Genomic DNA, 16807 nt, shown 5'->3' with positions numbered 1-16807 from the left:
TTGATAGCTAACAAAGTGAACACATGAAAATCCAAAGCTCACTCTACAGTGTGTTTAAACAATTACAGTAAAGAAAGGATACCTAGCTTCCCTTCTTTCTCGGGTCTTCCAATGCCCAACTACTGCTTCTCATCCCAGCCTACCCACAGCAGCTTCTCATTAGGATACTGGAAACAACTAGAGGATGAACGTATCATCTCGCCTCCTTGTTTTACAGCTGGCTTGTCTGACAGTTGTGCAGAAAGCCCATGGTTCCTCTTGACTTAATTCCACCACTTCACCCTATGTTCCTTTAAACACAGGAGGCCCTCGACTCTCAAGGAACTGAAAGAGCCACACCCTGACAACCGTGCACAATACAACTTTAATCTGTGTGTGTGTGTGGTGAAAGGAGAATTGCTTTCTGTGGAGACGAGTGGGGAAGTGATCCAATTAAGATATGCAAACCAAATGAAGGGAGTGAATGAAAAACTAGCAGCTGCATTTTCAGTCCCTGTTCCTGCATGTCTTCAAAGGCACCAAGCACCAGGCCCAGGTTTTGCTCACGTGGCCACATCTTCCCCACAGCCAGGTCAGGCCAGGTTCTTAAAGTAGTTAATGAAATTTGAGTCAAACACACCCTCATCAGCAGAATAAAAATTCATCTTCTCTGCAGAAGACCCAAGAAGATAGAGACATGAAATACGGAGAATCCAAAGCCATTTACTGAACCCTTGGCTTTAGAGATAGGAAACAAGAGGAGAGCAAGTGGTGCTCTCCTCAAATCCTGATCTTGGCCTCAAATTCCTGAGGACACTACAGCTAACGGTATCCAACGCCACTTGCCTACTCAGTAAGCGCGGAAGCCCAAGGAGGGGGAGCAAGTGTTTTCCGGAGGCCTGTAAGGACCAGGTTAGTGACACAATTCGTGCAAATCACTCCCGTCAGAAGCACAATTAAAGGTTTCTGCCAGGGCCCATATGATTGTCGTCGCCAAGAGACAGTATACGCACCACTTTCTTCTCTCTCTCCAAAGCCCTCTCCTTACTTTTCCCAGGGTTTAAAAATCATGTTAACAATAAGCAAATACAGCATGGCCAGATGCCTTTCGTGGTCAGATGGTTCATTGTTTAAAAAGTTTCAGTTTAAAATCCAAAAGATTGTTAACAGATGCAGTTTCTGGCTGGAGACTGGGAAAAACCTCACTTAAACAAAAGAGTATGTTGTGATTGGAGCTAAAAAGGGAATTACCTTTAAAGATAAGAACCACAAACATTTCCTATTTGAAAATACCTCCAGCCCCACCAACAGGACCTTTTTGTGGTCCTTTCATGAATGTTAAAAAACATTTGACAGTGGACTGCCACAGAGGACCAACGAAGGCAGACCAACCAGTCCAGTCGTTTTTACAGATTTGGACTTTCAACAAGGCCACAACATCCATCTCTTACTCTCCCCCGGATTACTCAATTAGGCAAGCCGCCAATTAATTTCTTTCCAATTCTTTTAGTCCTAGAAATACTTCTGCTGCTTTCGTTTTGGCTCTAGAAATGGATTTTCAACTAGAGAGTAGATAGAGGCAAGTGTGAGAAATGAGCGCAGGGCTTGATAACCAGACAGCTGCTGCTGGGACTCAAGTCACCATTGGGTGGAAAAGAGCCACTTGGCTGAGGAAGGCCTGGCCCCATCCTCCGTTCCCAGTCTCATTTGCCTCCACAACTACTATGCACTTTCACACAGAAAGCCTGCTTTTCACCAACTCATGTGTCTGTTTCTGTTGGCTTTCATGGCCCCTGACTCTATGGCTTCACTATGTGTGAGAATGTCTGTAATGCCCTGGGTTCTAATCTTGAAAGATGGAAAAATCTAAGAAGCCATGAGTCTGTAGCTTTCCCTTGGCCTGAGAAATGGATGTGGTTTGGCTTGCTGGTGACAAGCCTGATTTGAAAAGGCTACCTAAGATATGGTCCAAGAAAAACAGTCTGTTCTTAGGAATAAAGATGGCCACCATGGGCTCCATTTCGAGAATAGGCAACCTGTCCCTTAGGAGATCACATTATATATATGATGTTATATATAAACATCATGCCCTTTTCATGCTTAAGTTTTTGTTCTCATAGTCATTGTATTATTTCCCTATTTATGACAGCGCCCCAAAAGGTCAGTTGCAGACCAAACACAGAGCAGAGTTTTAATATTTTGAGACGCTCTAATCAAGAAAATCCTTAACTCAGCAACGCTAGCATCCATTTTAAAGTGAGGCAGATCTGTAACCCCATGGAAATCCCTAAAGAGTTAAAATGGCTTTCCCACTCAGCCACTACTTGGCTGTCATGTAAGGAATCCGGGCTGTAAGAATGAAGCTAGCAGGAGGACTGTGCTTTCAGGGACCTGTGCAGTCTGGCCAAGTAGTGGTAGGAAGGGCCCATCCAGCAAGAAACGGGATTCTGAGGTCAGGGGTCACATCCGTATCTATCTTCCTACGAAAAGGTAACCTTGCCATGAGCACATGAGACAGGGTTTGCAAGGGGATTTGATAGGCCTGGAAATTGAAAAATGAGCAGCAGCTGCAAGTCCAAGGTCATTACTATCCTCCAGGGTTTGCCTTTTCTAATCTAAGGGGCAGTAGTTTCCATGATTAACTTTCAATTGCTGTCAGGGGTGTAATAAAATCTGGGAAAGAAGAAAACTTTCCCCTCAGTAAGCTGCTCCCATTTTCCTGCCCTTTCCTTTCCTCCAGTGTATATTCTCAATCCTCACTTCATACTGTTTCCTAACTTGAAGAAAAAAGTCTTCACTCAATGTCCTATGTGCATACAGGCACTTGAAGATTCTTCCTTTTCAGTTCCAGGGCGTAGGTCTTTAAGATGGCCTCGTGAAAAGGTCCCTTATTTTCCACGACCGTACAATGCCATCACTTCCAGAACTGAACACTTTTAATTTTAAAATCCTTTCCCAGTGTATTACATCTGTTTCCTGAGCCAAGACAATCAGTTCAACAACAGAACCATGCACAAAGAGAAAAGAGTACACAGTCCTTCACAAGCATGTTTTCCTGGTTACTACTAGATTAGGAATCCTTACAACTACAACTTGGTCTGATCTGGTAGCAGCTCAGAAACCATACAGAGAGGTTATAGCTGGACACGTCTCTCAGCAAAGGCCCCCAGAACCAAACTCCACACATAGTTTTATCAACGGTAACTGCTCAGGTGGAAAACTAACTGTGCTTTCAATTTATTTTGACAGTTCAGTATAACACTAATGACAAATTAGTGGCTCAGTCATCATACACTTATTTCAATGTGTTCTGATGCTGGAGTTACAAAGAGGAGTTATGTCATGGTGCCTTGCCCACAGAGACACTGAGTTGGGCTGCCAAGGGGCACATTCTCACTATTGCAAGATGTTTCTGGAAGGCCAGCATGGCAATCAAACAAGGCAGCAAAGAGGCAGAGGAGCTGGAAGAGAAGTCACATGTGCAAATGCACTAGTTGCATAAGAAAAGGGTCCTTGGACTCATACTGTGCCTTGAAAAGACATTGGACTGCTAAAGTTTGTTTCTGTTCCTTGCCTTGAGGCAAGGGTGAGTAACTAGAGAGTCCACTGCCCTGGAGACAGGTAACATTTCCCGTAGGTGCTAGCCTGCCCTTCCTGTTTACCCCATCTTGATTCAAGTTTCTATTAGAACAGAAGAAAAAGTGACAAAAGATGGCCATGAACTTGATTGGTTCCAAAACTGGGGTGGGCACAGTCTGAGAATTTTCACAGGGTTTAAAGATGGCAGAGTGAACTTTATTGAGGAGATATGGTCCATGGGGTGATGCCCACACCGTGACTGCTGATATCCATCCTCCCCTTCTTCAACAGTAACAGGACCTAGATAAAAGATGCTTTCTTTGCAGGCAGAGGCCATGTAGCTAAAGGTAGGATGTAAGGGGAATTCAGGTGGATGATTCCCAGGACATGTCTGTAAGAGGAGAGGTGGGGAAGGATGTTGCCTTCTTCCCCTTCACACCTCATCCTCTGAAACAGCCAGAGAGATACCTGGGACCATGAGGACAATGCCACACCCTAGAGGCACTGAAATGGAAAGTTGCTAGGAAATGGGAAAGGAAGATTGAGGTCCCAGAACACTACTCCTAATCCACCGAGATACCGACTTTCATGTAAAGAATGGGTGGAAACTGATTTTTGTGTACACCACTATGGTTTTGGGTGTCAGTTGCACAGGCTTACAAATAATGGTTATAGGTGTGGAGGACATGGGGAGGTGTCCAACAAAGTGTCCATAAAAATATCCAAGGTGTCAGCATTGTGCTGCACACGTAGCAACAAGGCCACGATCTGGTTTGTACATTACGAAGAGCTGCCTGAATTTCAGTGGTGAAGAGGAAAAGCAAAGGGCACAAAAAATGATAATTTCCCAGTTAACCATAAACACAATGAATCTCTTACCTTTTTCTTGCTACAGTATATTTGCCATTTTTTCTCAGCTGGAAGTGCAAACATGGCTTCCCTGTGTTTGTCTGTCAGGTCAAGTTCATCCTGAGGAAATAAAATAATAATTAGTATTTCATAGATTAAATGTTATTCCTATGGGAGAGGTTATCAGCATCATTACAGAAAAGAAAAACAAAACCAAAAACCAACATATATTTCAATGAACTTGGGAAAGACCAAGAAGGCAAGGTACATGTTGCCACCATTAAGAAAGCACGTCTCTGGCATGGGGCTGAGTCCTGAGCACAGAAAGGACGAGGCTCACCCTACACCTACCGAAGGGTGTGGAAAAGTGGGATGAGCACGGATAGAGTACCCTGAGAGCACCCGCTGAGCGTTAAAGGCCATCAGAGCTCTGGAGTTTGGATTACTCATATTATAGATGAGGGTTCACTGGCAAGGGATGGCGGCTCCACAAACACTGAGTATGAGGCTAGACCTGAAGAACTTGGACATGAGAGGAGGAGACCAAGGGAACTAAAGGCAGGGGCGCAAGAACAGACGGGGTGTTTGGGGGACAGTGAGCAGCTTAGCGGAAGCACAGGAATGATGCAGAGAGTCATCACATGAAAGGTTTGAGAGGCAGGGAGAGACCAGTTTGTGAACAAAAGTCTTAAATGCCAGAATGAGGAGTTTATTCTCTTGACCCACGAGAGCTGATGAAGATTGTGCGGAAGCACCTGGCATCTTCATTATCATAAATCCCACTAATATTTATTCAGCATTTTATGCACCAAGCATCATGTGGCATTGTCTCGGTCCCCACAACCCTGAGTCCACTCATTAGTACATCCTCATTGTAGTAACGCTGCCTGCTGTAGTTCAGCTGGGGGAAATTTAGGTGGGAGACTGGGTAAGTAACTTGCTCCAGACCTCACACCTGGTAATGACGGGGCCGGTTTTCAGCCCGCAGCTGTCCAACTCCAGAACCCAGACTCGGCCTCTCAGATCCGTGTCTGGAAATATTAATTTTACAGGGGAGAGCAGCTTAGATTGGACACGAAGGGAAGGCAATTTACAAACATCCATAACTAATGAATAGCAACAACAGGATAATGAATATAAAGTGCTTAGAGAAAAGCTCTTGGCATTTAATAACTCAATCATCCCTGGTCTGTATTACTGGTGTGGAGCTTCTGGTACATTTTTCTTAGTAGAGGGAAAGTTCTCTAGGTGAGGGTGCAGACTGGTGGGTGTGAGACAGATGAAAAGGTGCTGTAAACCAAGGCACAATGAGGCTTCGATCCCTGAGGAATATAAACACGTTCCCCCTCTGAATGCCTTCGGTATATACCTGTAATTCTGCCTCCTGTAGACACAGGCTTCACACCTCATACTCCTACCTCCATTTATCACTGAGTCCTGTTATTTCTTCCGTGAAAAGTGTCACGATTTTTCCTTTTTTTGATTCCCAATGAAACCACCCAAATTTATGCTCTAATAACCGCTCTGTCGGCTCCTGGCAGTAGCCTCCCCACTGCCTTCTCCACCCTCCCCACGCACACCCAGAATTCATTAAAGCAGCTGTACTTAAGCCTGAGAGAACCTCAGCATCATCTGGGGGATCCCTTAAGTCATTGATCGCCCAGAATTAAGGATGGAGCCAGTGGGAGCGAATGTGAACATCTGAGCATCTAAAAAGTTTCCAAGTATGGCTGATGCTGCTGCTCCAGGCACACTTTAAGAGCTGCGCCTTCAAAATCGAGCTCCTATGCGGTTTTGAGCTCCCAGTTCAAAAAACTTCATTAGTTCCACACACTGACAAAATGCATTATGTATTCTCAGCCTGCCTTTGATGTTTCCTATTTAAAACCCCAACTTCACTTTGCCAGGCTTGCTACAATTTAGCCCTTCTGCCCTTATTCTGTTACCACCTACATGTCCAGGGCCCAGCCACTCAGAGCCCGATATGCTGTGAGCTTCCTGGGGAAGCGACTCATCTCCTTAAGTCTCTACTTCCTCATCTCCAGGATGGGCATATCATTCCTCTTGCAGGGCTACTGTGAAGATGAGCAACATGTACTAAGTATGGGGTAATGCTTGGCACAGGGCAGGTATCTGGGTGGCTGCAGTATTGTTATTTCTCTCATCATTTACACACAGATCAGGTGCTATTTTCTTTTAAGAGCAGGTAAATAGTTAAGTCACTAAAACACACACCCATGTACATGACACCCTAAGCGCAAGAAACTAGTTAAGAATTTTAACAATGAACAATCAGGGAAAGAACAAAAGATATTTACAGAAAATCCCACTGTGAGGGAACATGCTAAAAATGTTAAGATTTTTGCATACAACTAGTATATATACGAAGTGATTATTTTTCTTACTTTCTTCTTTTTTTAATTTCCTGTTAAGTCATACTCGCTCTCACCTATTGATGAATGAGGAAAATACTGTGACATAAATCACTTCCCGACCACTGGGGTTTTTCTTTGGGTGAGGGGGGCAGGTTCAGGTCAGTTACTCAAATAGCTCAATAATATGGTGCTTACTTTGGGGAAAAGGTCCGGGATTTGTGAGAGAAAACAATACTACTCCTGTAACAGCACTGTTTGTGCTAACTGAGCAGAGGTATAAACAGGTAAAGCCTAAAACCTAGAAATTCACAGCAAAGAGTATTAATAAGTATTAATACTACTGTATTTTGCTGTTAGAGGTAGAATAATGCTTCACAGTTGAACTAGGACTTAGAAGCAGATGGTTTTAAGGAAAAAGAGAATTTCCAGAAAAAAAAACCACACATTTTTAATTGCCACAGGGTCACTGGTTATAATTTTGAATTACAGTAAGAAAATGGGGGAGGGGTAGTGCCTGGGTGGCTCAGTCAGTTAAACTTGGAACTCCTGATTTTGGCTCAGGTCATGATCTCAGAGCCATGAGATCAAGCTCCATGATGACCTCCACACTGAGCATAGACCCTGCTTAAGATTTGCTCCCTCTGCCACAATGCTTTCTCTCCCTGTCTCTCTCCCCCATCACAAATCAATCAATCAATCAATCTTTCAAAAATATTACAATTTAAGAAATTTAAAGAAAAAGAAAATGGGGAAGAACTAAATGGATGCTGATAAAAGTAAAAGCTCACAACACCTTCTGCGTGCTCAGTAGTACTGTTTTATATGAATTAATTTATTTTCACAACAATCTATTTAGTGGGTACTGCTACCCCATCTTCCAGGAAACTGAGTCCTAGAAAGATTAAGTAGCTTCCTCAAGGTAACCAAGCTAGTAAATGGTGGAGGAGGAGCTGGGGTTGGAACTATTTTACAGAGCCCACGTTCTTAACCACAAGACTGTCCATTCTGTTGATCATTCAGCAGGTAGGTAAAATCACAACACTGATGCAAGTATGAAAATGTATCCATCTGCTGCACTCAAAGCCTACGGAGTGTCCACGAGCAGAACGAGGAAGATGCTGCCATCAGCCATCCCTGAGTTCCAGGTCTGGCTCTCATCTGGTTATGTAACCTTGTGCAAGTGACTTAACCTCTGGACTTCAATTTCTTCACCTGAAAAATGAGAATCATAATATATATCTGACAGAATTGTCTCAAGGATTAGCTCATGCAACCAAATTTTGTTTTGTATTTATTGAACGCGAGGCACTGTGCTAGGTGCAAGGAACAAAAAAGTATCACAGAGCTCATATTCTTGAGCGAGAATAAGGGAAATCAAATAATCTCATGAACCAGGATACGATCACACAGGAAGCTGAGCTCTGACAGTCTGCCTGTTGTGGGGAAAGGTAGGGCAATGAAGACTGCCCCAAGGAAGTGAAGTGAAAGCTGAGAGATGAATAGGAACTAAATAGGTAAAAAGCACAGCAGGCAGTGAACAGTAGCTTTGAAGGATACTATGAACTTTGGTCTTTCTCTTAAGAGCAACCGGAGGTCACTGGCAGATTCTGAGTAAGAATGACATAGATTAAATTAGATAATGGCTGGGAGTGCCCCGGCACAAGGCCCAGAGTGTAATAAGACCCCCACCCCTCCATTCCAAAAGTATCTCTGCTCTGACTCATTCCATTTTAATAATATGGCTGAATCAAGCATGCAAGACTCCAAGAGACTATCACACACAGCCTTAGAGATCAGTCAACACTTCTTCGCTGTCCTACCCATTCCAGGACGCTGGCCAGACATTACAAAGAATACAAAGATGAATAACAGACCTTGATTTCATGGAATTTAAGAATCTAGTTAGGAAGACAGGATGATAGATAGAAAGCTTCAGTCGTTCCCTTTCTTTTCAGGATAAAGTCCAAAATTCCTCAGCAGGTAGGTAGAGGTCCCTTGTGATGCACTGACTTATCCCTTCTCCTTTTCTGCTGCCACCAGCCACCTTTTAGCACTTCTGGTCACAAGTTGCCCACTTTTTAAACTTTTGCACCTGCTGTTCCCTTTTTTCAGAAAGCCTTTACCACCATATCTAAGGATCAGTCCCATTCATCCAAGCTCTTGTCAAGGCAGCGCATATTTCCCTCCAGATGGCCCACCTCCACTCTCCTGGATGAGCCGCTCCCCTATTCTTGCCTCTACTTAGGGCATTTACCACATTGCGACTGGCACATTATTGACTTGTCTGACTCCTGTCCTGGACTCGTGCCCAGAGGGCAGGAACTGAATTTGTTCTATTCATCTCTGCCATTAATTAACTAATTATTGTTCTGAAACAGTATGTGACATGGCTGGATTGCCCCCTGCCCGCAAAAAAGTAAGGGGAGGGCACGTGGAAAAGCAGGGAGGAAGAAAGGGAGGGACGAAGGGAGAAGATTATTGTAGGATATAGTAATCATCAGCGTATTTTAAAGATTAACCCCTCCCCTATTCTGGGCAGTAAAATGTACATACAGTGAAACATACACATCTTAATACAATCTTCAGTTTGGCCAGGGTAGGCACTGAAGTGGCTGTAGCCCTTTATACTTGAGAAACTGGTTGTGTCATCTCACTCTCCATTAGCAATAGATGGCAGCTCTAGTTACCCCACATTTTCACCAAAATTTGGTGCTATGTCTTTTTAATTTTAACCATCTAGTTTATTTGAAGAGTTATCTCAATGTAGTTTTAATTTGCATTTCTCTGATAACTGGTGCTGAATATACCTTCTCACGTGGCCACTCCCACGTGTTCTTTTGTGAACTATCCAAGTCTTCTGCCCGGTTTCATTGAGTTACCTGTCTTTATTGCATTAGAGACATTTGTTACCTATTTTGGAAACAGCTCCTTGGTCCTGGGTATATAGAGACTATTTCTCCTAGGCTATAGCTTGCTTTTAATTTTGTTAATAATCTATTTTGATCACTATGTATTTTAATTTGAATGATGTCTAATTTATTAATAATCTTTTCTTCTAGAGTTAGTGCTTTTTGTCTTCTCTGAGAGATCTTTGTAACTTGCAGGTCAAGAAGTATTCTACAGTTTCTTATGGAAGCTGCCTAGTTTTAGTTTTAGCTTCTGTGTTTGAATCTTACTCCATGTCTCCTAGACCTGATTCCTGCGGTCCTTCTTTAAATACAGAATGGCTGGATGCCTTTTGCCTTCTCTCTTTTCAGGCTACTGGCACTCATTTAGATATACTTGTGGACAAGGAGGGCAATAAAATCACAGTTGACAGAGGAGGAAAAAGAAAGTCATACAAACTAATTTGAAAGCCACCTTGACATATTAGGTCCTTCAAACTCTGACATCACTTCAAAGTAATATTACAGATTACAGAGATTTTTCATTTTGATACTTAATCCAAATATTGAAAAAGGTAATCCTGGAAAACAAAGCCGGATCACTATATCTCAGTACCTCTTTATATGAGATTTTTTAGAAAAAGTACATCTATGGGGCAGAAAGCCAACTGGTGGTTGTCTGGGGCTAGAAGCAGACGGGACTGATGCAAATGGGCAGGGTAGCTGGAGAGGTTTCGGAGCAGGATGGTGGCAATCGCTGCACAGCTGCATCCATTTCCTAAAACTCACTGAACTGTACTCTTACAATAGGTGAATTCTATAGAATGTAAAATTACATCTCAATACGCTGCTAAAGAAATAGAATCAAGCTTGGTTGTTGGAACCCTAAGGAAAAGAAAAAATTCAGAGTAGAGAAAATATAACCTTAGGTAAACCATAAGGAAGGAAATTTCTGCCTGAACCAAATTTCTGATAAACCAAGGAGTTGGCTTAGAAGAGAACCTGATTGGATGGGGGGGGGGGGGGGGGGGGGGCTAAAGAAAAGGAAAAATGTGGTCCCCTTTAGGATAAGTCGTTTGCTCTGGGAACTGTTAAAATTTCAGACACAGCTTTTGTTTGAAACCAAAGATCACTTCCCTTGAAAATTATATATGGATTCTATTATTATGCATTCCATTTAGACCAAGAGACAGTATTTCCCCTAAGGCCCCTTAATATTAAATTAAATGATAAGTTAAATTTAATGATAAATCCTCAAGAACCTTCTCAGTGTTTTGTTTTTCATTTTTCCCTATTGGTGGCTCTACAGAAAAGTGTTGGCTCCTCTGTGTCTCTGTGAATTAATAAGCAAGTTTTCCATGGAGATTAACAAATGTAATTAGCCCAAATCCCAGGCAGCATCCTGGAGGCTCCTAGATCACCTTACTTTTTGTTTTGTTTTGTTTTACAATCATGCTAAGTCAGATATTATTTGGGGGACTGTCAATTAATGCCAAGACAAGCAGAACAAATTCAGCTCCTACTCCTACGCCCTAGACTTGGATCGCCCAGGATCCTTCACTGGCCACAAACTTTTCTTTCATATTATGCCTTGTTGGACAGAGTTTTAAGTTAAATGAAGGAAAATAATTTAGCCAGTGATAAAAGGCGAAACATTCACACAAAGCACCATTCCTCTTCCCCTCTGAACTCAAGCTTCTTGAAAACTAAAACCAGCAAACAAAAGCCTATAGGCTTTTCTTAGAGAACATATCATGTTTTTAATATCTTCATAAAATATATATTTGATATATAGTATCTTGGAAAAAGGTATAAATGACACACTTTTTATTAAGAAAAAAGTACCTCTGAGAGAAATCCAGCTGTGGGAACTAAAGCTCTAGGCTTCATCACTAACAAAGTGTATTATTAAGACCCACTTCTAAAAGGTTCTATACAAAGAAATCTCACTGGTCCTACACTCCACAGAAGCAGGCAGCACTGTAAAGAAATCTATATAAATCATAAAACAATTGGCACAGTACAAATAAATCTAAGGAAATGGATTGATTTGCTAGATAAAGCAAGGGAAGGAATTTTGAAAAAATATACAATAAGGGTCTTGAATGAGTTGAAAGAGCGCTTTTCAGAGACTTAGCTAAATTGAAATAGGGAGTTATTTATAAAACGTCCAAAACAATATTGAAAGCATTTACTCTTTGAAAATCCACCAAATCAATACATTTCAATGAGCCAACAAATACATTTCCAGATTACAAGAGAAATCTTTAACAAAGGAATTCTGGATTTCTATTTCTAATGAGTCAAGCTAACTACTCACACACATACTAATGCATCATGTGGAGGTAGACGGACACGCAATTAATGCTCTGTCGGGGTGGGGAGAGAATAAAAAAAAACGAGGAGACATGAAGCTAAGACAGGTCCTGGGGTCATCCTGTCAATCAACTTACGGCTTTGTATGCTTTTATTTTTGCTTTTTAGTGGTCCTTGACCAGGTAACCAGCCATCTGACTCAATGTTCAGACCTCACGAAATTTCTAACTATTCTTACTCAGACAAAGCTAACTTTTCTCCTTTAAACTGCATATACTTCAGGTATTTGCCCACAGCATGGAGGCCCAATTCACCCACCCTGGCCCTACCCACCAAAGACTTCCCCAGATACCTCCAGGCAGCAATGCTCCAGGTCACTTCACATACACCCTAAGTTAGCCCTGGCTGGATTTAACCCTCTCTGACATTAACCCTCTCCCTCCATCCCATAACTCAACAGTACCAGAAAAAAGTCAGATGCTCGGAGGCACAAGGGACTAGGCCTTAAGTCATACAACATAGTGGTAAGTATAATGTCATGGGGAAAAAGGCCAAATTAGTTTTACAAACGTAGAGAGAAAATGTACTGTTAGGCAGAGACATTTCATCAAATGTATGAACATCTAACCCCGCCACAGCAAGTGACCGGCACATCCCTAAGTCACAGATTGCCAATTCAGCTCTTAAAATTTAACCACAGTGACCCTGAGAATAGTCCTTTACCTTCCCAGCGGTGGTTTGAAATCTGAAAGTGACATTCCATATTAGTCGTTTTAAACAGAAGTACATTCAGTGACTTACTACCTGCTCCTAACCAGTCAGGAAAAACATAAATGGAAAACAACAGAGTGCTTTAAATCCCAAAATGGATGTGTACACACAAGAGAACCTTGAAGGTTTTCAGCCGGTAAGATTTCAGCCAACATTCTTAGTCATTAGATGAAATACCACAATATGACTCACCTACACAGTCATGTTCTGTGTGTCTGATAGACATGCTTTAATTCGATATATAAAAATAAGAAGTGAGATCCCACAAGCAAAGGCTGACTAACAGAAATAATTTTTAGTTCTTAATACCAGTGGTTAAGTGTTTTATAATATTTCCTTTCCTTTCTTTAACAGTAGGCAATGCAAACCATAACCAGTTTGCTAGACAAAACCTGCTACTAAACCTGTAGGCTTCTCATTCTGCTTCTCTGTGTTATTACAATCAGAAACTCATTAGAGCAACTTTTAATTTTTAATTAGTATACATCACCAGCAGTGTTGCAGGAATCTTAAATAACTCTGTTCTAAGTATATGTTAAAATCATCTCCCAGTATCCATCCAGCCACCTAAATATCTAAATATCCAGTTTTTACATCTATAATCTGGTAACTTCTGTTGACAAGGCTTAATACAGAGAATTTCTAAGCAGTGTTTCCCTAACTGAATGCATGGAGGGACTTCATCTTGTGGGACAAAGAACCAGCGTCGAGTTTAAATAAGCTCCCCTTCTCTCAGTGACACCTGTACTGCTCTTGCCAGCCCAGGCCCTTCCCGCACCGGCTCAGCAAGCTCTTCAGAGACTTTTTGGCAGCTCAGCAGACACTTAAGTTTTATTTGGGTCAAAAGACATTTAGTAGAATAGGTCTCTTCCCACACTGCAGCTATTTATTTTATCAACTCACTTATGGTAGAGAAAATGGACAGGAAATAATTCTCAAACATTATCAACCTTGTCCTCTCAAGCTGCTACCCTTGGTGCTAGACACTTCGGTGCTCCCATATGAAGAATAAGACTGAAGAGAATGGTTAACAGGTGGATGGGGGACAGGAAGGACACAAGGATCAGCCCAAATCTCTCACTTCTACTTCGAGAATAATTCAGAATATATATACCCAACCACTGGAGGATGCAGCAGTCATGAATTCAGGCACATATGCACACACATACACATTAAAATAGTTACTGAGCATCTCAAGTATTAACCTTTAGTAATTCGTTACTCATCCAGGCCACAAGCATTTACTGAGTACCCTGTCTGGGCCACACCCCACTCCCGGCCCTAGGGTTCTTGAGGATGAAAAAGCCAGATTACAATGCCTGTGTGTCATTCTGTTCTCTGAAAATGTAGAGGTGTCTATTCATAGATGGATTAACATAATGAGTGTCCATATGGGAATAAACTCATACCATCTGATTGTTTAAAAGACGGCAAAGGACTTGGCTTTTTCTTCTACATCCAAGAAATGCCCATCTTTCCTATAAACAACCTGTATATACATTCTAAGTGAGCTTTCAGTTATTTGGTTTAATTTAATTCTTAAATATTCCATTGCATAATGAAATAAACAGCAGCTGTAGGGTGTTTCCAGTGGATTCATTTAAAATTGGACGAGGAGAAAAACTACTACATTTTTAAATCTTATTTTCCAAAAAATATACAGAGATGTGGTTCTTTATCCATAAGCCAAAAAAATCATAACTAAAAGATGTAACTGGTACTGAGCTCCTACAACATACACCAAGAACAGTCTAAAATTACTGAGTAATTCTGGGAATTGAAGATGGGGGGTGGGATTCCAAGTACAGTGGATAAAATTGAGGACAGTTAGAACTGAAATACACCACCCACATACTGGGCATTTACCTCCCATAGGCCATGTGACATATGTTTTATGTGAACAAATGATGTTTAGATGAATCCCAATGCATCAATATATATTCTCATGTGCAGTTATTTATACAAACTACCAGACTGTTCTAGCCATTACTGAAACACATTTTCAAAATTTATACTCAAAAGCTTACTAAACCACATGACTTGTGGAGATGACATTATTTTCCCAGTCTTCTAAAACCTGGACTGATTTATACAGGGACATGTAGAGAGTTGGCAAGTCAATACTGGAGGCTGACTTCGCATAATTTGCACATGGTAGCCTGAGGATTAAGTTAAAAAATCAGATTTTAAATTGTAGTCAAAAACTAAGTAGGTATATACTGCTCAGTCTCTTTAGAATCCATAGTAATGAAATTCATCAAGGCCAAGATGACTTATAACTATTTTCAAGAATTATTAGCTCAGAGATGGTTTTGCAGCTATTTGTATTAAAAGAAAAAGAAAGTTTTCATGTTTCTTTCCTCCATCTCTCCACAATCCCCCTCCCATTTCAGTCCCTATAATCTAAATTAAGAAACACCCAGAAATAAGTGTATTGATTTATAACAAAGTATCTAACATGGAGTCAAAAATCTATACTTAATAGCCTATAGAAAAGGACACTTGGAATGATCTTGGTGAGATAAAACATAAATTTAGTACTAGAAGGAATAAAATGGTTTTGTGGTTTTACCTTAAGCTTTACTGTTCTTGTGTGGTAAATCAGAAGACAAGAAGGGAACTTAAGAAGCCTACTGTCCACCTCACTGTTTTTAACCAAACTGGGCCTCCAACCAGTACAAAGAAATGTAGACTATCCATTGGGATGAAGATCTACTGCCAACCCTACTTTGATTCTTAGAAGATATGTAATGTTCAGTTCAGAAGTATACAAGCAAGCAAAACCACCTACATTAACATCACCCTGTATCACAAATCATTAGTTGTTCTCAGGGCCAAAATAATTTGTTTATAAAGTTCTGGGTTTGGGATCATTTTTTTGGGTCATCTGCAAATTGACCATGTATTGGCAGCCGTTCACATCTACTACATAGGAATTTCAGCACTGAACACATTTAAGACCATATCTGCTTTCCCACTTACCTCTGTGATGTACTGCATATTTTCATACCGTTCTAAGCATTTTTCTATAAACTCATCAAGTCAAAGTATCCAAAAATGCCACAGAGTCAGGGGAAGATCTACTCAATATATTTTCTTCTTCATTGTCAACTAACCATGTCCTTTAGCTAAACAGAATTTTCTCATTGACCATTACAGGTTTGTCAAATGAAAAGAATTTTAACCTCATGGAAATAGAACAATTTTAATATCAGTTTTTCATTCTGCTTTTTGGCTTCCAGACAACTGAACACTTTGAGACTATTCTAACATTTCTTTGAAGTCTTTATACGGTCTGATTTTCTCTGCTTAATTACCAAGCAATCCTTTAGACTCTAAGAAACAATAGATTAAAACTAGGATTCCTTATAACCAGTTTTTTTTTTTTCCCCTTCAATCAGGTTAAAATTAAATGTTCTTGCTACCCAATTTTTATATCTTTTTTGGAGACAGGGAACTGAACAGCTCCTATGAGAAACTTTCTATTCTTAGTCATGGCCTTAGTGTGAAAGGCAAGTTCTAAAAACAAAGAGATAAAAAGTGTTGAAACTTGTCATCAATTCTAGTGATAATGGAAGAATTTTTATTAAAAAGAGCTTAAGATAATCCTAGTAATAAAAGAAATTATGTTGGCAGCCTGAGAAGAGGAGTAAAATTTCACATAGTTAGGAAAAGAACAAAATTTGTACACTGGTAAATCTGTAAGACAAATTTGGATTCCTGTAGCTCCTTTCATACCAAAGTTGACTTCAGAATATATTGAAAAATGAAAAGATTACTGAAGTAGATTCCCAAGTGAATTCAGCTGGCACAGCTTACCTTGACTGTGAATTCATCTGACTCTGATATGTCAACTAAATTCTCTCATTCCTGCTATCTTCATTTCTCAAATTCTATGCTGGCTACTAAGGTCCCCAGGAATCAGTAATAATAAAACTGACCTATAGTGAATAATTGTATTTATGAGGATACAAATCTTCCCATCAACCTATGGTATCCATCATTGCCACGTTCCTCACTGAGATTTGATTTTCATCGGCAATGCTCAATAGT

General features: G+C 40.8%; 1 protein-coding gene across 6 annotated transcripts in view; it reads right to left on the bottom strand.

The window, feature by feature from the left end:
* Positions 1–16807, bottom strand: part of DAAM1 (dishevelled associated activator of morphogenesis 1) — a 163066-nt gene that overhangs the window by 75151 nt on the left and 71108 nt on the right. For all 6 annotated transcript variants that reach the window (XM_032344351.1, XM_032344355.1, XM_032344354.1 and 3 more), the window contains exon 3: positions 4438–4527. In XM_032344351.1, coding sequence (XP_032200242.1) covers positions 4438–4527 — 90 coding nt within the window. The remainder of the gene's footprint in view (positions 1–4437; positions 4528–16807) is intronic.

The sequence above is a fragment of the Mustela erminea genome, chromosome 5 (genome assembly GCF_009829155.1).
Source record: "Mustela erminea isolate mMusErm1 chromosome 5, mMusErm1.Pri, whole genome shotgun sequence".
Classification (NCBI taxonomy): domain Eukaryota; kingdom Metazoa; phylum Chordata; class Mammalia; order Carnivora; family Mustelidae; genus Mustela; species Mustela erminea.
Note: the sequence above shows the minus strand (reverse complement) of the source record. Positions and strands in the feature narration are given on the sequence as shown.